Source organism: Nicotiana attenuata, unplaced genomic scaffold (genome assembly GCF_001879085.1).
Source record: "Nicotiana attenuata strain UT unplaced genomic scaffold, NIATTr2, whole genome shotgun sequence".
Lineage (NCBI taxonomy): Eukaryota > Viridiplantae > Streptophyta > Magnoliopsida > Solanales > Solanaceae > Nicotiana > Nicotiana attenuata.
In genome coordinates, this window is record NW_017674312.1 from 50798 (window position 1) to 73159 (window position 22362).

The following is a 22362-nucleotide window of genomic DNA, read 5'->3' on the forward strand; positions in this document are numbered from 1 at the left end:
GTGAGAATTTCAGAGATCGTGTTCCAACAGTAATAGAATAGACAATAGACGAATAACCTTTAAAGGTCATTTAGGAAGTCGCTTACCTAAAGCAAGCAGTCTGAGCAGAGCTAATCTTAAGGGACTAAGTGTGCCAGTTACACTAGGTGTCACCTTCGTGCGTAAGAAATTTAGTTATCCCTGGTACAGAAGGTTACCATAAGGCGATTAAGGTTCATTGATAATGTGAAAAGATGCCAAAGATGAAGAGGTGAAACATCTATAGGTAGATCGTCGTAGTATTAAATCTTAGTACTCCCCTAAAGGGGGAATATGGTGTGATATGGTATTAAGTCGGAGTTAAGCGGTTCAGGTAACTATGGAATGGTAAAGGAAGAATGTGGTAAAAAGGAGAAAGGGATGATGTTGCATTTGTTCAGTTCCTACAGATATGTTGCGACTCCAGAACATTACACAAGCACGTCATCGGAGAGAGGCAGTAAGGGTTCCCACACCAGATGTTATTGATAAATAAGTGTGAATGAACACTTGATACATAAGGAGCCAGTACGAGTGGTAAGTTAAGACAAAGAAAATAACCCAAGAGAGATTATGCAGAATATATATGAGAATGGACCAACGAGTAATTAGTAGTTGATTCAGAAAGAGCCCGGTTATGGCTAGACAAGAAGTCACAGATAAATGAATAGATCATGCAAGATAAATGTAGTGAACCGCAGCATAGGGAATCCAGTCTCGTAGATACGAGATTACAATCATCTGAAAATTTTCAGATAGGAGTTGAGACCGTTAAAGGTACCATTTATGTTTTATGAAAATAAGAGAGAGTGCCAATAAGGAGACAGTCAAAATTTGAGATTAAAAGTAACCCTACGAGCACAAGGGCATGAAGTTATGTAACTAAGGATTATTGTAGGCAAGTAAGAACAACGAAAATTTCCTTCGAGTGTACGACATATCACACTCGCAACTTTACAAGAGCCAGAAGGTCTCCCTAAGTACTACAATAAAAGACTAGCTGAGGAAATAAGAAAGAAGGTTTCCACCTAAGCATAGTGAGATAAACAGTAAATGATCTTGTAATAACAGTCTCACTACAATATTGTATACACTCCATAAGAAAGTGGCACCTAAAAAAAAAAAAAAAAAGAACTCATCAAAGGTGATGTTTGAGATCATACGAGGTATAGGAAATTATAGTATTCGTGGGCAATAAGACAAGCCAAGTATTCATGCAACAAGTGATAGAACGACCAGGAAAAGTGAATGCTTACATTTAAGGACAACTGAGAAGGCACGAAAGGAAATTTATGGTGCTAGCAAGTTAAAGGAAGGTTGCGAGTAGTATAAATAGATAAGTGTAGGTCGTAAGGTAAAGTATCGCAGAGCAACAAGGTTTTAGGTAGATAGGAGTAAGGATGTGAAAAGGTGAGTGAGAAGGTGACGAGAATATGTATGTCCTTGGGATTAAACCCATCAAAACAAGGGAATGATGATTTCCATATATAATAAAAAGCTCGGTACAGCCTGAATGAACACAGAGGAGTCTAAGACTAGGAGCAATTAGAAGAGAGGAAATGCTGCCCCGTTAGTAGAATAAGGGTGTAATTGTGATAGATAAAAGGATGACATTTAGGCCTTTGATTGAGGAATGATTTAAAGAAAAGGGATTTTATGAATTGCACGGGATTGGAATACCCCCATAAGATGAATCATGTTAGGATGCTATGAAATACGGTTATTGAGGTATAGTATCGTCCCAAGGTGGATCNAAGCATAGAAATAAAAAAGAATTGGAGAATAAGGAAAAAATTTCCCTCAAAAACTACTATGAGTAGGAAATGTAATTAGTTTATGGGTAGAAAAACAAATGGGTAGACAAGGGTAAATAGTTTTGTTTTTGTGGATAACTGTGTCCAAGGCCGGCTCTAACCTTAGGAGTGGTAAGGCCGGTGTCTTAGGCCCCCAAATTTTGGGGGCCCCATTTTCTTAAAAATAATAGGTTTATAGGTGTTTAAAAATAATATTTAGTACTTTTAATACTAAAAAATAGAGTTTTTAATATAAAAAGAAAGAAAACTCTTTATATATATAAAAAATAAAGTAATAAGTTGGCTTATTTAAAAATGGATAGATGAATAGTTTTCTGACGTTCCAATGTTTCACTTTTTACTCTTTCATTAGATAACATGTAAAAATTTACTCTCCCTTTCTTAGTTTGTCCATGTCAATCTTTCTTTTTCCCAATCTCTTCGTAGTTTAAAAACCTCCACATATTTTTTGTCTTTCTCTTTAATATTCTTAATCACCTTCTTTCTCCAAGATTTCATTAGTTTAAGTGTTCAACAATACTTTCAAGCTTCCAATAATTCTATACTTCTATTGCTCTATAATATCTTATTTAAAATCAACAATATCTCAAGAAAGACTAAATGAGTTGGCAATAATATTAATTGAGAAGGAATTATTAGAAAAAAATCGATTATAAAAAAGAATATTAACAACTTTATATCTCAAAAAGCTAGAAGAATAGACTTCAAATAAAAATATTTCTTATAATTTTTTTTTTTAAAAATTTAGGCCTCATATTAAACTTTGGCTTTAGGGTCCGCATGTGATTGAGCCGCCCCTGACTGTGTCATTCTCCCAATACGAAATGGGGCTATTTATACAAAGTATTGAAATTGCAGGACTTCAGGTGCTAGAGGTCAGCCTCGCTCGCGACGCAGGCACCTCAGACATGCACATCTGGTGCAGGATTTTTGCTAGTTTTTCACGCAAGAACCCTTAAAGTTCCAACTAGGGTACTAATTGTCCAAATACATCTTACAAACTGTTAGAAGCTTCAAGCAACGACTCAAACCGTGTACCAAATCCGAGGGGTAAAGTCACTATTTTTTTACTTTTAACCTTCCAAATAGCAAGATAGCGTTCTAATCCTTCTCGAACCCTTCAGGACCAAAACAATTTATACCCACAATAAGATACCAAATGAACCCACGGGAAACCTCAAATCAAGGAGGAAGATGCTAAAACTCGAAATGACCGATTGGATCATTAAACAAAATCTCTCAATTCGAGAGCTCGAATCCGAAACATCTTGTTAAGGGTGAGGAATCTCATGCATCCCACTACATCCTTTGGTCACAAATGAGAGTTAAATGTCATGATTGGTCATTAAAATAAAGGTCTATTGCAAGTTGCGAAGCTAAATTTGTAACAAAAACATGCAGAAACTATTTTCCATAAAATGAAAAATGCCGAAAAATCATCAACCTTGAGCTGAAATTTACAATTAAGCTGCCACAAGTTAATATTGTCAAATAAGTTGTGTATGGTTAATTCGTTATCAGAATACCATATCCAACACCTACAGCTACTACTAGCAAAATAACAATTCCAGGTCTCCCTTTACGATTACATGACTTTAGCAAAATATGCAACTATAACTAGGGAACACCTGAAGTACAATTGTAGATTTCATCGAGTGAAGATACATGTTAAACAGATATGGAATGCATACATCAAAATACACCAATTTCTTCTCTACAATATCTCTCTAATTACACCTCTCTTTCCGTAACTTCGTGAACTAATTCCATCATATTCTCAAACTGAGTTCATGAACTGGACACCAATATTTCAGTAGTACTGTGCGCTAATGGTGCTGCAGCTACATGTTTTACTAGCTCCTGCTTTTAATTTTTTGTTGCAACAGGCAGGTCTCCTTCGCTCTTGGCCGTGTGCTTGCAAGTTTTCAGCGCTTTAGACTTTTCCCTGTGTCTCCTTCTGTTAAGACGGGACGTGAAGTGATGCTCCGAGGTGGTTGTCAATTGGCATTCTGCACAAGCCCACTCTGTCTCAACTTCCTTTGAAGAAATAGTCTCTCGTAGTTTAATCTCTTCTGGAACTGCCGCTTCCTTGACTAGCAAACCTGTCGTATTATTCGCAATCTGAATTAGATTCACCTTCAAATTTTTAACCTGCAGGTCCATGGGAAACTTTAATAACTGGCATATTGATTACTTTTGCTTGATTACAGAAGAAAGAAAAAACAAATACTAGGCTAGTATTTGTTTACTCTTCCTAACTTGGCCACTAAAAGTATCGCAAACCGCTAGTTCTCCTCACCAGACAGCTTGTTTGCTGAGTAATTGCATCCAGACTCCAGATAATACTTGTGAACACATAATATTCCAAAAAAAAAAAAAAAAACAACCAATGAAATTCTAGTGTTAAAAAATATTACCTGTTTTGGCTCAGCTGCTTCATGTTTTGCCATTTGTTCTATTGCTTTGATATCTTCCCAAACAGGACCACCATCTTCACACTCAATTCTGTTTAGGGGCACTATGAATGTTATTAAGGAATGAAAGAATGTGCGTGGATGAAATGATTTTCACAACAAAAGAATAAGAGAACGGCACCCAATTATGTGGCCTAGTAGTTAATAAAGCGGGTGCAAACGTTGGAGACCAGGATTCAAATCCCATAGACAAAAATACTGAGTGAGGTTTTCGCAGTTAATACCAAGGGAAATTCATAATTTTTTTATGCTTTATTTGAGACAGCTGATAGCTGCACAATGCAGCCTATTAACGCGCATATACAATATTTTATGGGTCGGAAGGTACATTGTGTCTATGCAGAAGGAGCGAATTCATGAATTTGCTGGAAATAATAATCAGTGCATGATTTCATTACTTTATGCAAACCATTCAATAATTAGTACTCAACTGCCAATGTAATTTTCAGATTTATTATGGTGTGAAAACGCCAATAAAGCAGCAGCATAAGAAGTTAACAACAGTTTCATACAATACAACTAGGAAAAATAGCTGTGGCACCTGGTTAGCAGTGAGCATTCCTGCTTTATTGCTAGTATCAGTAGTCTTGATCTCTTCCGTGTGATGATCCAGACTATAATCTTTGGACTGCAATAGGAGATCATGATACATACACTAATGACGAGCATTGAAAAGAATGAATAGTCAAGTTTGAAGTTGCTACATTGTCCAGTGGAATAATTACCTTACTTTATCAACAAAATAAATAAATAAATAAATATTTATGCATTATGCAGTGGACATGCAGTCATACATTTACACGTCCTTAATGGTAAGAATCTAACATTTGGCGACTGAAACAAAGTAGCAGTCTCAACTCTCATGTACCTAGCTGAAAATAAGTGGCACCAATTTACCAAAGAAGTGGCTACTCCTTGCTGAAGTAACATCAAACATACCTTGTTTGCAATAAGTTTCTCAGGGACATCAAATCTAGTCTCTTCGAGATAGCTCCCTGCCACAGCCTTAGAACTCATTTCTCCCGTTAAGATGTGCAGCCATAGCAATCTCGCCAGAGTACCTCTTGTTACAAGTACCACACCATAGCGTAGAATTATGAGCAGCAACATCAGCACTCTTCAGTTGCTTTGGCCTTTCTAGTAGTCCTTTCGTATTATTCTCAATCCGAATAACATTTACCTTCAAATGTTTGACCTGTAGGTCCACTAGACAATTTAATAACTGGCATACTGATTGATTATGCTTGATTATAGAAAAAAAAACTTAAGAGCTTCAGTTCTCTCCGTTTTTCCAATAGGCTTCTTAAATTCTCATGAGAATTAAACAGAAGCTCAAGATAATACTAAGATATCGAATGCAAACTTCAAAAAGAATCTACAAGAGAATAAGGAAAAGAATGGTACCCAAGGATGTGGTCTAGTGGTCAATTAAGTGGGTGCAAACCTTGGACACCAAGGTTCAAATCCTGGTACAGACCAAAAATATTGGAAGTATTTCTTCCTATCTATTGATACCTTAGTGGATAAAGTTACTTGGTACCTATGCTGGTGGCAGATAGCAGGTACCCGGTGGAATAGTCGAGGTACTTGCAAGCTGGCCCGGACACCACCGTTACCAAAAATATAAGAAATTAAATAAGGAAAAGATTTAATTTCGCTGTTAACTAAGGAAAGTTCACATTTTTTAATGCTTTCTTACTAAGTTGAGAAGTTATCGACAGTTTCATACAGTACGAGGAGCTACGAATAACAACTGAGGAACCTGGTTGGTGGTGAGGAACCTGCTTTATTAAAAAGTTGCTATATTTGCCCAGTGGAATAACTACCTTAATTTACAACAACAGCAACAAAAATACCAGTGGAATATGTAGTCATATACTTGCACATCCGCAATGGTAAGAATCTAACATGGAATCTGACATTTGGTGACTGAAATAGAATAGCAGTCTCAATTATCATCTAACTAGCTGAAAATAAGTGAGCATCCAATTTTCTGATAAAGTGGCTACACCTTGCTGAAGTAACATCAGACATACCTTGTTTGTAACAAGTTTCTCGGAAACATCAGATCCTTTCTCTTCAAGATTCCTCTCTGCCACAACCTTCGAACTCATTGTTTTTTGAACTTTGGCCATATGCTTTCTCCCGTTAAGATGTGCTGCCATAGCAGTCTCGTCATAGCACCTCTTGTTACAAATACCACACCGCAGTGTCGAATTATGAACAGCAACATCAGCACTCTTCAGTTGCTGACCAGCAGCTGCTAGGTCGACCTTTTCTTTCAATTTTATTAGAAATTTTGGGAGAGCAAGACAACTAAACAAACACTCAAAACTCACTATTAGAGAGGTGGAGGAAAAGATGATTTCTATTCAACTTCACTTGCTCCAAATGGCTAGCATACATGGGTATTTATAGTAGAACTCCTACATGTATCTAGCCTAAACTTCATGTGTACATATTAATTAAGTCCACACATGTACACACTAGTCCATACATGCCTACACTAGTTCACACAAATTCACACATGTCCACACCTTACTCTTTTCTAACTATATGTATGAAAATATTAAATTAATGTAAACAAATCTAAACAAATGTGGACAAATGGAAACAAGTTTATTACTATTTTTAACATCCCCCTTAAACTTGTTTCATTACTCCAAGCGCCATCCTTAACTTTTGAAAAGCGTCAATCTTCAAAGGCTTGGTGAAAATATCCGCAATTTGATCTCCAGACTTCACATGCTCAAGCTCCACAACTTTATTAGATATGCAATCTCTAATAAAATGATATCTCGTATCGATATGCTTGCTTCTTTCATGAAATACCGGGTTCTTGGCTAAATCTATAGCCGATTTGTTGTCAACAAAAATCTTTGTAGCATCCTTCTGTGGTTGGTGAAGTTCTTCCAACAAGCTCCTTAGCCAAATTGCATGGCAAACACACGAACAAGCTGCTACATACTCCGCTTCACAAGTTGACAAAGTCACAATTGGTTGCTTCTTAGAATTCCATGTAAATGCGGAATTTCCAAGAAAGAAAACAAACCCAGTAGTACTTTTCCGATCATCAATATCACCAGTCCAATAGTACTTTTCCGATCATCAATATCACCAGCCCAGTCACTATCACAATATCCCACGAACTTGGATTCTTTAGAAGATGAATAAAGAATTCCATAATCAAGCGTACCTTTGATGTACCGAAGTATTCTTTTGGCTACCTTTAAGTGCGAGGTAGTAGGAGTTTCCATAAAGCGACTCAGGAGTCCAACTCCAAAAAGAATATCCGGCCTTGTACATGACAAATACCTTAAGCTTCCAATAAGACTCTTGAAAAATGTGGGATTGACTCTATCTCCATCTCCATGCTTGGATATTTTAACTCCACATTCAACGGGGGTGCTTACGGGATTGCAATTCTCCAACTCAAATTTCTTGAGAATTTCCTTTGCATACTCTCCTTGAGAAATAAAAATGACATCCTTCCTCTGTGCTACTTGAATTCCAAGATAGTAGGACATTAGGCCAATGTCCGTCATCTCAAATTCTCTAGCCATTGCTTTCTTGAATTCTTCAAACATCTTTGGATTATTTCACGTAAATATCAAGTCATCTACATACAAGCAAACAAGTAAGATGTCACCATTTTTAGCAATCTTTACATAGAGTTCATGTTTATGTGGATACTTAGAAAAACCATTTGCTTGGAAATATTTGTCAATTCTACTATTCCAAGCTCGCGGGGCTTGCTTCAACCAATATAAAGCCTTCTTTAATTTCAAGACTTTATCTTCTTGTCCTTCAACCTTATATCCCGAAGGTTGATCAATATAGACCTCTTCCTCCAATACGCCATTCAAGAAAACCGACTTCACATCCATTTGATTGATTTTCCATTGATTTTGTGCCGCCAAAGCAATGACAAAGCGAATTGTTTCCAAACGAGCAACCGGCGCAAATACTTCATCATAGTCAATACTGGCCTTTTGCTTGTAGCCTTTAGCTACCAATCTTGCTTTGTACCTTTCTATTTCTCCCTTGGAATTCTTCTTTAGCTTGTACACCCATTTGACTCCAATGGTGCTTTTGCCTTTTGGAAGTGTGACCAACTCCCATGTATCATTCTTTTTTATAGCTTTGATTTCTTCATCCATTGCATCCCTCCATTTGGAATTTTGGCAAGCATCTTCAAAGCTTAGAGGCTCACTGTCCACCAGCAAACAAAAATGAGTAAAATCATACAAGTCATTTCTTACCACTTCCGTATTTTCATACAAGTCACAGAGACTTCTACTCTTGTGAGGTGCTTCACTTGAACTTGAGCTTGATTCCCCAACTTCTTGATCTTGTGGCGGAGGTGTTGAAGGTGGTGTGATAGCCTGCTCCCCATCTTCTTCTTCATCATCTTCAAAGAATGGACTAAAAGAGTATTCTTGCTCTTTAGATTTCCACTCCCAAGCATTATCTTCATCAAACTCAACATCTCTACTTATGGTGACCTTGCCATTTTTGGGGTTATACAATTTATAACCTTTAGAACTTTGATCATAGCCAATGAAGACATACCTCTCACTTTTGTCATCAAGCTTAGACCTCTTCTCATCTGACACATGTGCATATGCGATGCTCCCAAAAACTCGCAAATGAGCAACTTTTGGCTTGAAATCACTCCATGCCTCTTGTGGTATTTTTCCACGAACACTTTTGGTGTGACACCGATTTGATAAGTACACCGCACAAGCAACAGCTTCAGCCCAGAACTCTTTTGGCATATTTTTGCTCTTCAACATACTCCTCGCCATGTTGAGAATAGTTCGATTCTTTCTCTCCACGATGCCATTTTGCTGTGGTGATCTTGGAACTGTCAGTAATGACGAATTCCATTTTTCTCACAGAAAATCTTGAATTCATTTGAAGTGAATTCTCCACCATTATCGGACCTAAGTGACTTAATTCGATAGCCACTTTGCTTCTCCACCATGCTCTTAAACTTTTTGAAGGTTTCAAACACCTCTGATTTTGCCTTCAAAAAATAAACCCAAGTTTTTCGAGAAAAATCATCAATGAAAAGTAAAAAATAATTACTTTTACCAAGTGAAGATGGCTTGATAGGTCCGCACACATCCATGTGAATTAACTCGAGAGGGCATCTTGCTCTTGTTAAAGACTCTTTAGGAAAGCTTTTCCTTGCTTGCTTTCCAAAGAGACATCCTTCAGAAAGTTGGTTGGGATGATCAATTGTTGGCAATCCATTCACCATGCTTTCCTTCTTCATCAATCTTAGGCTATCAAAATTCAAGTGACCAAATCTCATATGCCAAAGCCAAGATGAATCTTTGGCACATGAAAGCAAGCACCTCGGAACATCATTTTGAAGATATAAGATGAACATTTTATTATTAGCCATAGGTACTTTGGCTAACAATCTTCCCTTTTCATCTCTCATATACAACTTTTTGTCTTTCAAATGAATGTCATAATTTTTCTCTAAAAATTGTCCCAAACTTAAAAAATTACTTTTCATCTCCGGCACATACAAAATATTGGAGATTAATTGATGACTTTCATCTTTTAAGCGAATTAAAATCGTACATTTTCCTTTGATTTGAACTCGCGAAGAGTCTCCAAAAGTGATTGGGCCACCATTCAGCTCCTTATGCTCCGCAAATAAATTTTTCTTTCCACAAATATGATTACTTGCACCTGAGATAAGATACCATTTGTTCTTTTCCACATTTTCTTCTCCTTTGCATGCAAGAAGTAGAGTGGCATCTTCATCTTCATTTTTGCTCTCCACAAAGTTGTTTTTCTCCTCCGAATTATCTTTACATTCCCAGGAAAAATGTCCAAATTTATGACAAGTATAATATTCAACATTCGATTTGTCATACCTTCCTTGATTTTGTCTCCATCCTTTGCCTCTTTCACGACCTCTTCTTTGACTATAGTCTAGGCTTTTATTGTCTCTATTTGGTGGTTGACTACCACCTCTTCCCCCTCTACCACGACCTCTTGCATTTCCATGACCTCTTTGCTGTGAACCACGCCTTTCATCTTTCTCCTTGAAGGAAAGTTTTGCTTGCAATGCCTTTTCAACCGATTCTTCTTTCGGTTTCTTCAATTTTTCTTCGTGGGCTTGCAAAGAACTCGAAAGTTCATCTATGGTCATGGTGTCCAAGTCTTTGGACTCTTCAATAGCAACAACAATATAATCAAAATTTGAATCTAGGGATCGTAGTATTTTTGCAACGACCCTAGCATCCTTCAACTCTTCACCATATCTTTTCATTTGATTGACAATAGCCAAAACTCTTGAAATGTAATCTGAAACAGATTCATTTTCTTTCATATGCATGATTCAAACTCTCCTCTAAAGGCCTGGAGAGGAACCTTTTTCACTTTGTCCAAACATTTAAAGGAAGTTTGAAGAATGTCCCGTGTTTCCTTGGAGGTTGTCGCATTTGCAACCTTCTCGAACATCTTGTCATCCAAACCTTCTCGAACATTTTAAATTTTTTGGATTTCGGATTGGATGTTGGATTTGGTACTTTGGATTTTTGAATATCCGAAAATCCGAAAATTTTATACTTTATATTTAGTCCATTATCTATATGTCAATAATAATAAGCTAAATACCCTATCCATTAGATATTATTTCATATATGCAGTATTAATTATTAAATTACTGTCAGAATACTTTCTATTTGGACATGGTTTTACTATTACTACTTCTCATCGGTCGTATTAATGTCTCTGTTGTATTTTCTTGATAGTAAATTCATTACTTGAATACTTTATTTGGATGATTGCGGTGAGAGTGAGTAACTTTTCATGCAATTTAATATGAGTACTTCATTTGGATATTCATTTTTGTAAAAAGAAGAAACATGTCAACTTATAAGCTCAAAACCGAAAATCCAAAATATCCAACCCGATTAATCCGAAACCGAACTTAAAAAATCCGATCCAATCCGAGCTTATTTGGATTGGATTTGGATTGTCATTTCTTCAACCCGAAAACCAAAAACCAAAAATCCAAACCGAAATTCTATATTTAATCCGAACTGCCCGAACGCGCACCCCTAGCCACTGGGGCTACGTCAAATGCAATCATGGATTAATCATCATAGATCAAGCTAAGAATTTTAACCATCAAAGAAATATGAACAAACAGTTAGAGCAAAAACAGTGAATTTCATTGATGATTGATAAGATTCTACCACGAAGCATAAGAAGAAATAAAAATACTGAAAACATGAGCAAAAGAAACAAAACGTCCCGAACTGGGTCACTGGTTGATCTACACTAGGCTAGGATTTAAGGCTTGGAAGATGTAGGGGCTGGGTTATTTGCTTGGAGAAGTTTCAGCATGTCTTGAAGAATTCCATCATTCTTCTCCTTTTCCCTTGCAAGTTCAGTTCTGAGAACATCTCTCTCAGATTCTACCTCAACCAATCGTGTCTTCAGCCTTGCTATCTCAATATCCTTTGCCTCACTCTCCTGTACCAAGACTCTGACTTTGCTATTGATAGGTGTCTTTTTAGATGAACCAGGTTCATTAAGAATGACATTGACTTCATAATCGCAAGCAAACAGAGTGTTAACCCCGAAATGATCCTTGCTTGTACCTTGAAATGTACAAGCACAGTTGTGAGAATGAAAACATAGGGAATGGCATGAGTTTTGGTGCCATTGATAACCCTATCCAGTAGGTCCAAGAGGGTTTCCTGTTCAGATGAAACAAGTTCATCTATATTTTTCCCAAGTTGAAACAACCCCTCAGCTGCTTCGCCAGACCCACTTCCCCCTGTTTTGCTCACACTCTCTTCTATTTCAGTAAATTCCTCTCCCCAAATAACCATTGCACCAGTTTCTTTTGTTAGACCAACAGGAGTGGTTGAAGAATCAACCACTCTTGTACCCTTTCCCCTCACAGTACTCCTAGCACCCGTGCTCTCCTTTTTGTTTCCCTTTTTATTTTTACCACCAACTTTTTCAGATTCTTTAGTCTCAACACCTGCTATAGATCCTATCAGTACAAATCCATTCTCTAAATTTGCAGCAACTTCAGAATTTGTCTCAGGAGTAACTTTAGAATCAGAAGATACCTGTTCAGTTTCGGAATACCTACTTTCTTCCCCCTTATTAGCAGACTTAAATGAATCTTCAAATTTCTAGGATTCTTCTTCCCTACTTGATTTCAATTGCTTGTTTATTTTCTTGATCTGCTCTCCTTCAGCCACAATCTTACGAGCCATCATCTTTACTCTACTTTTCTTAGAGATTGGTATTGTAGAAGGTGTGGAAGTGATTTCCTGTGGTGGTGATGAAGGATTTTTAGAAGTGTTCGACATATCTGGGCTAGGGTATGGAAGAGAAGAGAATTATATTGTGTTTGAAAGATGAAAGAAGAACGAGAGTTTTTTAACCGCTTGAGAGAGATGAAGTAAGGAATACACTAAACTGATCAATATACAGGGAATAATTGATGGGGTAGCTACAGCTTTTCAGACTCTTAGAAGTTTTAATCAAACTGAAATTCAACTTTGAAGAGACATTGGAGTGTATCCCTATAATCTAGGTACTTCCATTCGGTTGGAACTCTTTTGAATTGGACTGGTTCACTTGTAACGGATAAGTCCAAAAGGAGTTTGGTATTTGGTAGGACTCTGCTCATGATCCAAATATAGTAATTTCAAATTATGCAGAGTATAGAAAACATACCGTGTTATCTTGATGAACCAGGTTCTTCACTGATAATTCTCTTGTGTAAGTCTAAATTTGCCAAAATAGAGAAAATATCATTAGAGATTATGAGTCATTTTAACACATGGCACGAGAGTATACTATGGAAAGTATGAGACTGAGCAAGATTTAATTTAATTATACACAATTTACAGACTTTCTAACCAAATTTTTTTTTCAATTTTTTTTCCGTTTAACCTTGAACTGGTTCTTTTAGGTGATCTTAATCATCCCTAATTTCAACCTGTTCCTCTCAAAGTGATCTCTACCTAAGGCTTTTGTGAAGATGTCAGCAATTTGCTTGTCAGTAGCACAAAACTCCATAGTGATCAAGCCTTTCTCATAGTTGTCCCTAAAAAAATGGTGTCTAACATCTATGTGCTATCTGCATGGTATTCCAGTTTCTATCATTTCAGATAGAGGTACTCAGTTTACATCGCGGTTCTGGAGAGCCGTGCAGCAGGATTTAGGCACTCGGGTGGAGTTGAGCACAGCATTTCACCCCCAGACGGACGGACAGTCCAAGCACACTATTCATATTCTTGAGGATATGCTCCGTGCGTGTGTGATTGAGTTTGGAGGGTCTTGGGATCATTTCTTGCCATTGGCGGAGTTTGCTTATAATAACAGCTATCAGTCCAGCATTCAGATGGCGCCGTATGAGGCCTTATATGGTAGGAGGTGTAGATCCCCGGTGGGTTGGTTTGAGCCGGGTAAGGCCAGGCTATTGGGCACGTAGTTAGTTCAGGATGCATTGGAGAAGGTTAAGATGATTCAGGATAGACTCCGTACAGCNTAGGGATGCAACCAACTTCAATACCAAAATCCATCAACTGCTGCTTGATCCACAACAATTGAGCACAATCATGAAGCAGCAGCAGCATACTTAGCTTCAGCAGTAGATAAAGCCACTGAATTTTGCTTTTTAGTAGCCCATGACACAAGACATGAACAAGGAAGTGTGCCATACCTGAGGCTGCTCTTCCAATCCACTAGGAAACCTGCATAATCAACGTCAGCATATCCCACTAGATTAAAATTACTACCTTTTGGATACCAAAGGCAAAGGTCAGTGGTGCCTTTCAAGTATCTGAATATTCTCTTTGCATTAGTCAAGTGGGACTCCTTTGAATTTGCCTGAAATCGAGCACAAAGAGCTACACTGCACACAATGTCAGGTCTGCTAGTAGTGAGATATAAAAGAGAACCAATCATTCCCCTATACAACTTCTGATCAACAGATGAACCAGGTTCATCTATATCCAATTTCGTAGATGTTGCAATAGGAGTGTCAATTTCTTTGGATGTTCCTTCCTGGTTTTATTACTGAGGAATAGGTTCATGGACAGGTTCCCTCGAGGTTAGAGGATCAGTTCCTCTCTAGTCAGTTCCCCCTGTCATGTTGCCCTGGGTAGAGGGACCTGTTCCATCACATGTTCCTTCCTGTGATGCTTCTTCAGGCTAGACTATGGTTTCACCATTTGAATTTCTTATCAGCCCAATCTCTTCATTATCTTGTTCCTGCTTCTCAGAAAGAATGTTAGTTTTAAATAACATATACATTTTTTTCTACACACATAGTTCTTTTACTGTATATCTTATAAGCTTTACTATGTGAAGAATATCCCGAGAATACTCCCTCATTACTTCTGGGATCATACTTACCTAGGGAGTCTTTGCCATTATTGTGCACAAAGCACTTGCATCTAAATGCCCTAAGATGGGATATATTTAGCTTTCTCCCTTTAAGTGACTCATAGGGAATCTTCTTAACAAGAGGTCTAGTCATGCAACTATTTATGATGTAGCATGCAAAAATTCAGCAAACTTAGGATTTTCAAATTTAGTTCCATGATCAAACCTAATTGATGCAAGTTGATTACCTAGTTGTTTCTGAGTTTTTCTAACAAAAGAAGTAAACATGTCAAATGCTTCATCTTTAGATGTTAAAAACAATGTCCAAGTAAACCTAGAGTAATCATCAACAAGCACCATCACATGTCTTTTACCACCTCTGCTTAATATTCTCATTGGACCACAGAGATCCATACGGACCAGTTCCATCGTTCTGGTGGTACTTACCACTTTCTTGCATTTAAAAGAGGATCTTACCTGCTTCCCCCTTGCACAAGCCTCACAAACTTTGTCTTCCTTGAGCTTGATGTTAAGCAGCCCTATCACCAGATCCTTGGAGACTAATATGTTGAGTTGGCTCAGACTTGCATGTCCAAATCTCTTGTGCCAAAGGAGGGGATCATTGTCCAACACACTTAAGCAAATGAGTTCATTTTCTGAAAGTGTGGACAAATCTACAATGTATGTATTGTTTACTCTTTTTTCCTGCAAAACAATCTTGTCAGTGGTAAGATTAATCACAAAATATTTGGTAGAGGTGAATGCTACCAAGTTACCTTTATCACATAATTGTGATACACTGATTAGACTGTACTTTAGGCCATCTATCAAGTAGACATTCTCAATAGAGTGAGAGTCAGTCTTACCTACCTTTTCAACCCCAATGATCTCACCTTTCTTCCCATTTCCAAAGGAGACATTACCTCCTTTGAGGTCCTCAAGTGAAAGGAACTGGTTCTTGCTTCCTGTCATATGCTTTGAGCAGCCACTATCCATGTACCATATTTGGCTGCTCCCCTTCACTTGGACCCGCGAAAGAAAATCAGGGGTTAGTCGTAAGAACCCAAACTAGTTTGGGTCCCTTTCTATAGGCAAAAGGGTGAATCAAATTCTTTTTAGCCCAACCTGGCAGCCTATTTTTCCCTTGAACAAATTCTTTATTCTTTTGACTAGGCTTTTCTTTTGCAATACATTCACTTTTATAGTGATCAGTTTTACCACAATGTGTGCAAATTTTGCTCTCAGGAAGTGTGAGGTACTTGCTTTTGGGATCCCACTTAGGTGCAAGGGCCCCGTAGCCAAGTCCTCTCTTAGTGCTACTATGGTGTTCATGTAGCCATGAAAGTGCATCGGAGGACCTATTCCATTTACAGGTTCTATCTAGCTCGTGCTTGACCTTGTTTAGATCCTCCTTAAGGACTCTTATCTGCTCATCTCTTTTGTACAACTCATCTTTCATTTTTCCTACATTTTCTTCTAAAGTGAGTTGTGTGTGATCAGATTTCTTTTTACCAGTTCCTAATTTCAATTTAAGATTTTCAGATTTAAGCTCTAAGACTGTGGTGTCAAGTTCATGAACCTGGTTCTTCAACTCAGCATTTTTACTATCACTTTCACTAGCCCTAAGTTCCAAGTTTTTGCACTTAGCTTTCAGAATCACACATTCCTTAGACAGTTGTTCCTTTTCATTGGTTATAACCTCAAATTCATCAATGAAATCTAGAAGTAATTCAGATAGACTTTCTTTAGACAAAAACTTAATCTTGTCTTTGAGATGAATTATACTTACCTCAGATTCCTCATCGGATTCTCCAATTGCCACAAGTGCTTGTTCATCTCCATCTTCGTCTTCTGAGTCATCATCTGAGCTTTCACCCCAAGCAGCAACCATAGCCTTTGTTAATCCTTTGTGCTTCTTGGGATGAACCTGTTCCTTCTTCCTGTTCCTTCGTTGAGCTCTTTCATTCTTCCATTCAATTTCCCATTGAGGGCAATTTTTGATGTGGTTATCAGTCTTGCCACACTTGTAACACCCCTCATTGGTTTGTTTTTCAGGAACCCTTGGTTTGTTGTAGCTTCCATTTCTTGAAGGACCATTTTCCCTCATTAGGTACTTCTTGAAATCCTTTGTGATCATGATCATTTCATCCTCCTCTAGATCAGCACCTTCAGTGATTCTGAATGCCATGCTCCTTTCCTTCTTGGGTGCATCCATCTTCATGGTTTGCCTTCTGAGTTCATAGGCAGTGAGATTTCCAATTAGCTCATCCAACTTAACAGTGGCAATGTTCTTTGATTCCTGAATAGCTGTGATTTTGCTTTCCCAAGAGATTGGCAGTACCCTTGTCAAAATCTTCTCAACTTTGTTTTCTTCAAGAATAACCCTTCCAAGAGACATAAGTTCATTTGTCAGTGTGGTGAACCTTGTATACATCTCTTGGATGGTTTCCCCTTCCTTCATGATGAAATTCTCATATTGAGAATACAACAGTGTTCCTCTGGACCTCTTCACTTGAGGTGTTCCTTCATGAGCCACTTGCAAAGTGTCCCAGATTTCCTTAGCAGTGGTACAGCTTTGAATTCTACTGTACTCGTCTGAACCAAGTCCCCACACAAGCCATTTCTTGGCCTTTGCATTCTTTTCCCACTTCCTCGAGTCCTCAGCATTGCAGTCAGCTCTTGTTTTTGGCACATACACTCCTTCCTCGTTCTTCTTTGTCTTTTTTGTAGTTTCCAAAGGACCATCAGTGACTATGTCCCAGAGTTCATAGTCCTCTCCTATGATATGATCTCTCATCCTATTTTTCCACCAAGAGTAGTAGTGGCCATTAAAGAGTGGAGGCCTATCAGTGGATTGACCTTCCCAGTTTCCAGGTGGTGCGCTCATTTTGATCTGTTCCTAAGGTGTTAGCCTCTTCAAGGATAACCTGCTCTGATACCAATTGATGTTCTAAACGCCAATACCACACAAGAGGGGGGGTGATTTGTGTGGTACCCAATTTTCGCTCTAGAAGAACCTGGTTCTTCTAGATGTACTAACTACTGTTGTTTGCGGAATGATAAATACATAAAATAAAGAACACAGAGATTTTTACGTGGAAAACACCTGGCTCAAAAGGTGAAAAAACCACGACCTACTACTCAGTAGGATTTTCCCAAACTTCCACTAAAATCACTGAGCCAAAACAGCATTTACAAAACTCTTTGTAAACCTAAGGATTAACTTTAATCCCGTTGTGGCAACCAGCCTCTAACTGCTGCGACAACTTCAAGTTAACTCTAACTTGAATACTCAAAATACCTATTATAATTGCTTCTAGATAAAGCTGAAAGGTACAATATGAAAACACCTACTACAATTGAACTAGAAATAAAGAAAGACACATAAAACTCTTTATTGAGCTGGTTCTTCAATCTGGTTCATGTAGCTTCTGGTTTGCACACTTGAATTACACACGAACTGCTTGCAAAAAGCCTTGCTATTTTGCTCCCAATTCACGTTTAACTTCTGCGTTTTTGTGCAACACTTTAATGTGAGAACATCCTGCAATTTATAGAGTTAGTAGATGAAGAAATAACTAGAGTTCTGATGCAACTCTTCCTTGGTAGAAGAGTTCTAGTTGATTTCAACTTCTAACTCCTTCCCTATCTTGAATTGTGTTCTCTTTGATAAAGGAGTCATTCTCCTTATCAATTATGCAACCTTTTCGATCAGGAGATATTAAATACACCAAGTTAAGCTTATCTCCTTCACGTGCAACCCACATGCTCGAATCTGCCCGTTTCTGTGCACCTGAGTGATGGACCTGGTTCATCCTGAATTTCTTTGTCAGTCTTCAAAACTAACCTTTACTTGGGCCAACAAGAAGCGCCTTTTAACCTCCTTGTCTAAGCCCGTTTGTGGCGCATAGCGGTAATGACATTCACAGTGCTCCCTCCAACTACTACCTTAATCGCCATCAATCTGTCATTCACCCGCCTAACCTCTACCACCGACTCTCTGAGCTCCCTATCCACCAAAATGCCCACTCCGTTCTTGCCCTTCACGACTCCGGAGAACCACAATTTATACCCGTCTACATCCCTCGCCTTCGATCCTACCCACCTAGTCTCCTGCACACACGCTATATTGACCCTCCTCTTTGGAGAATCTTCGGCAGCTCTATAGACTTACCCGTCAACGTCCCTATATTCCACGATCCAATTCTCAACCTACAGGCGACCTTGTTCCCTTTACCCCCTTTGGGCCCCGTCCCACCTCCTGACCCTTACCCTACCCCCCTCCCCACCACCCAATCTCCCCGAGGACATGACCCTACTCTGCCATTACAAACCACAGTCTCTATACCTACGAAGGTCTAAAAATGAAAAAGAAAAAATACCACACAAAACAACAAAGGGAGCAACTAGTAACTACAAGCCCACTACTAGACTAACTAGACTAGTACGGAATACTACGACAACAAAGTAATTAACACAGGAGACAGAGAAACAGGAGGCGGGAGGTACCAATTCCCGCGAATAGAACCTAGAACTTTCGACTTGGTATACTCCCAATGCTGCGGAACCCGACGTATAGCTGCTGCTCTACTGTTTGTGCGTGTGCACCTCCTTACCGCCGCCAAATAGCCACAAAAGTGATACCTGCAAAACACACAAAGATACCGGCGAGGAGTTCTCGAATGCATAAATGAATCGAAGAAACTCGGATATTCTTGCTCGAATGCGAGAAGAATATTCTAACAAATTCAAAGTTCAGAAATTGAATTATTAATATTTGTAAAAATTGTTTACACAATAAGTGATGTCAAAGATTTTGGAATCTCTTAAAGTAAACAAAATTGTGAAAAAATTGGCGGTTAAAATCAAAATATTTTGAGCTGTCAATAAAACACGAATTTAAGATTTTCCGAATTTGACCAGAGTAAAAAGGTTCGTCGGAGATTAGGACGGATAATGATTTCAATCGATGTTACAATAATCTGTAAATTTTTGTATCCAAGAACGCAAGCCAAAACGAAAAAGTGGTAATCAAGCAAAATTTGACGCAACTATCAAACTCAGAGATCGAAAGAAAATTAAAAAATATGAAAGAAAAATTAAAATTTAAAAGACGTCAGAATCCACAAAGCTTAAAATAAATGCTATGAGCAAGTATGGAAGTTCGTTGCCGGCGGCCGAGCAGTGGTTAACGCTATCAGCAAGTGCAAATCAGATTTTATGGGAAGTCTTGGAAAAAGTTTCAAAGTGAAAATCAAATAAAACACGAGTTTAAGATTTTCCGGCGGGAATTTGACCGGAGCAAAAAGGGTCGCCGGAGATTAGGACGGATAATGATTTCAATCGATGTTAGGATAATCTGTAAATCTTTATATCCAAGAACGCAAGCCAAAACGAAAAAGTGGTTCCGGCGGGGATTTAACCGGAAATAAAAAGGGTCGCCGGAGAAAATCTCAAGTTCAAGTTAAAAGGGTCAAGTGTTAGTGCATTCCTGAAGATAAAGTGTTAGTGCATTTGGCTCGAAAGGGAAATGAGAAAATTATCCAACATATGATTTACGTTATTAAAATTTTTGTCACGTTTTTTTATGTGATTATATATGTTTAGGAAGAGCATTTGGGGGGAATTAGCCACTGCTGGATGAGAAATTGGTATAACCACTGTTACTTTCTCAACTTCAAATGTTTTCACCACTCTCAGTTTACCTGCATCTCTGCAAGTCACTGAGTGTCACCAAAATGACGTAACTGGTTTCAACCACTATCAAAATTGCCATGTGTTTGTTTAATTTCTCTTAGTTTCGTTTTGCTTTATCCCAATTAGCTTTAATATAGAGTTAATAAAATTAGATGAAAGATCTTCCACCAAAAGCTGAGGTGATGGCATGGTCCAATAGAACTGGAATTGAAATATTTAGGTATGGTGAGCATATTATGGGCATTCCCATCTATCGTCTTCTTCAACGCAATCTCATAATTTGAAATAAGGGTACGCGCAAATATATGTATAATCCACATATAATACGTATATAACCATGTATAATTAGTGTATAATCTATATATACCTGCTAAGAAAATAGTAAATCTTACTGGTAATTTGTGTAAACAGTAAAAAAAAATTCATAGGAAATGTTAGTTAAGAGGCATTCCAAAGGCGCACTAGATGCCTCGTATCATCAACAAAACTAATACTCAATTTTTAATTGTCAGAATGATAAGTCAATTGCAGTTGCTTTCCAGCTTTTATATTCTAGCTACTCCTTGATTCTTATTCTCAGTCTGTTGTTTTTGGTGGCTGACCAAAAATATGTTTTGCCTACTCATAAATAAATAAGTAAATAACAAGGATAATTTAAATCATGAAAATACATCTTTGACTTTGTTGCTGAATGGCCAAAAACACCATGTCATCGACATTGAGTGAATTTTTTTGCCTTTGTTCTTAAGAAAAGATGTGGATCCGTGAATAGAGAGGAAGGTGAAAATAGAAGAGATGACCTTCTATGGGATTAACATCGAGTGGTGTAAGGTAGACTATCAGAATACATCGCTGCAACTTGAAGAGTTTTTTCATACTAAATTTCTCTAATTAATGGGAAATATACAAATCCAACGACTACCTCTAAAATTACATTTATTATGTAATTTTCTGTGGGAAAATTTCTTCTGGAGTAAGAAGTGAACCTACTAACTTGGAAGTACGACCAAATTGAAGCCTCGAAAAAAGTATGAAAAATAGAAGCATAACTGATAATGTACTTGTTAAGAACTGAATTAATTAACTGGCAAGTTGACTCAACATTACTGTCATTGCACTGCAAATTAAGGAATGAGCAAGGAGATAAATTACCGCTAGAAGCTTCACCAACAAATAGATGTCGTATACTAAATGAACAGATATCCTACGACAATTACAATTTTAATAGGAAAGAAAAAAAGATCTCCTCCAATCACCTCTATTACTTCATACTGATCTCCTATAAAATGATCGTGCAACAAATGGAACATTAGAAAATAGACCATAAAATATATCTCCCCTAAATACGGCCTAAGCATCACTTGACGATTGTCAATTGTATATTCAAGGGGCCATATTAAAACTACTGACGACACAGTTCTACGATAAAGCATAGTGGATATAATATCCAAGTAATCTTTTCCATAAGTTTTCTCTTATCTGCTCGTCTAGATAATAAAAAAGATTTAGTTAATTCTGCTTTCGACTATCAACAATATGACCGTTAGGCTGGAAAAACCTTGTCAATGACCACTAACATACCAATTAACAATAATACAATGGCGAGTAGATACAGGGTAAAACACGACGTGGATATGCTACGCACCATGTAAAAAATGACCCATGTATAACAGACGTCTGATTATCCAATTCAGTGCTCAGAATTGAATATAAACCGCTTTAAGAAAAACGCACTAAGTGGCAAGTTATTAGCATAGGTATACAAACCTATAGATGCGCCCACATACACTCAATGTATCAGGAATCGAGGCTGAATATTGTTCCCATCCAAAACAACGACAGTATTTCAAACACCAAACGCTAATACGTCAGCTCGTCGCAGTTATAACTTTACTGACAGCCACAGAAGTCCTCAACAACGGGCTAGTAATCAAAAAAAGCCAAAGGAAGCACATTATAGTATATAAAGCATG

At 37.8% G+C, this 22362-nt stretch overlaps 2 protein-coding genes across 6 annotated transcripts; both read right to left on the reverse strand.

Moving 5' to 3' along the window:
* Window positions 1-3268: 3268 nt before the first annotated feature.
* On the reverse strand, window positions 3269-20258 carry LOC109218393. Of its 5 annotated transcripts, XM_019382757.1 has the most exons (7): window positions 19202-20258; window positions 13037-13087; window positions 6343-6579; window positions 5246-5501; window positions 4848-4934; window positions 4250-4337; window positions 3269-3983 (listed from the first exon to the last, which is right to left on the reverse strand). In XM_019382757.1, the coding sequence occupies exons 4-7, from the start codon at window positions 5272-5274 to the stop codon at window positions 3699-3701; spliced, it is 489 nt and encodes a 162-aa protein (XP_019238302.1). In that variant the 5' UTR covers window positions 5275-5501; window positions 6343-6579; window positions 13037-13087; window positions 19202-20258; the 3' UTR covers window positions 3269-3698. The 5 variants fall into 5 exon arrangements, 4 of the variants coding, with proteins under 4 accessions (XP_019238302.1, XP_019238305.1, XP_019238303.1 ...); XM_019382760.1 differs by lacking the exon at window positions 6343-6579; XM_019382758.1 differs by lacking the exon at window positions 19202-20258 and having other exon boundaries at window positions 6343-6566; window positions 13037-13061.
* On the reverse strand, window positions 9547-10667 carry LOC109218392. Its single transcript, XM_019382756.1, has 2 exons — window positions 9924-10667; window positions 9547-9597 (listed from the first exon to the last, which is right to left on the reverse strand). The coding sequence occupies exons 1-2, from the start codon at window positions 10665-10667 to the stop codon at window positions 9547-9549; spliced, it is 795 nt and encodes a 264-aa protein (XP_019238301.1).
* Window positions 20259-22362: the final 2104 nt, after the last annotated feature.

Coding starts and splice junctions, on each gene's coding strand:
- LOC109218393 (XM_019382759.1), bottom strand. CDS start 5,274: ATGTCCCTGAGAAACTTATTGCAAACAAG. Junction 4,935..5,245: donor AGAAACTTATTGCAAACAAG/GTATGTTTGATG, acceptor CTCCTATTGCAG/TCCAAAGATTATAGTCTGGA. Junction 3,984..4,249: donor AAGCAGCTGAGCCAAAACAG/GTAATATTTTTT, acceptor ATGGACCTGCAG/GTTAAAAATTTGAAGGTGAA.
- LOC109218392 (XM_019382756.1), bottom strand. CDS start 10,667: ATGCATATGAAAGAAAATGAATCTGTTTCAGATTACATTTCAAGAGTT. Junction 9,598..9,923: donor CTTTTGGAGACTCTTCGCGA/GTTCAAATCAAA, acceptor GAATTTTGATAG/CCTAAGATTGATGAAGAAGG.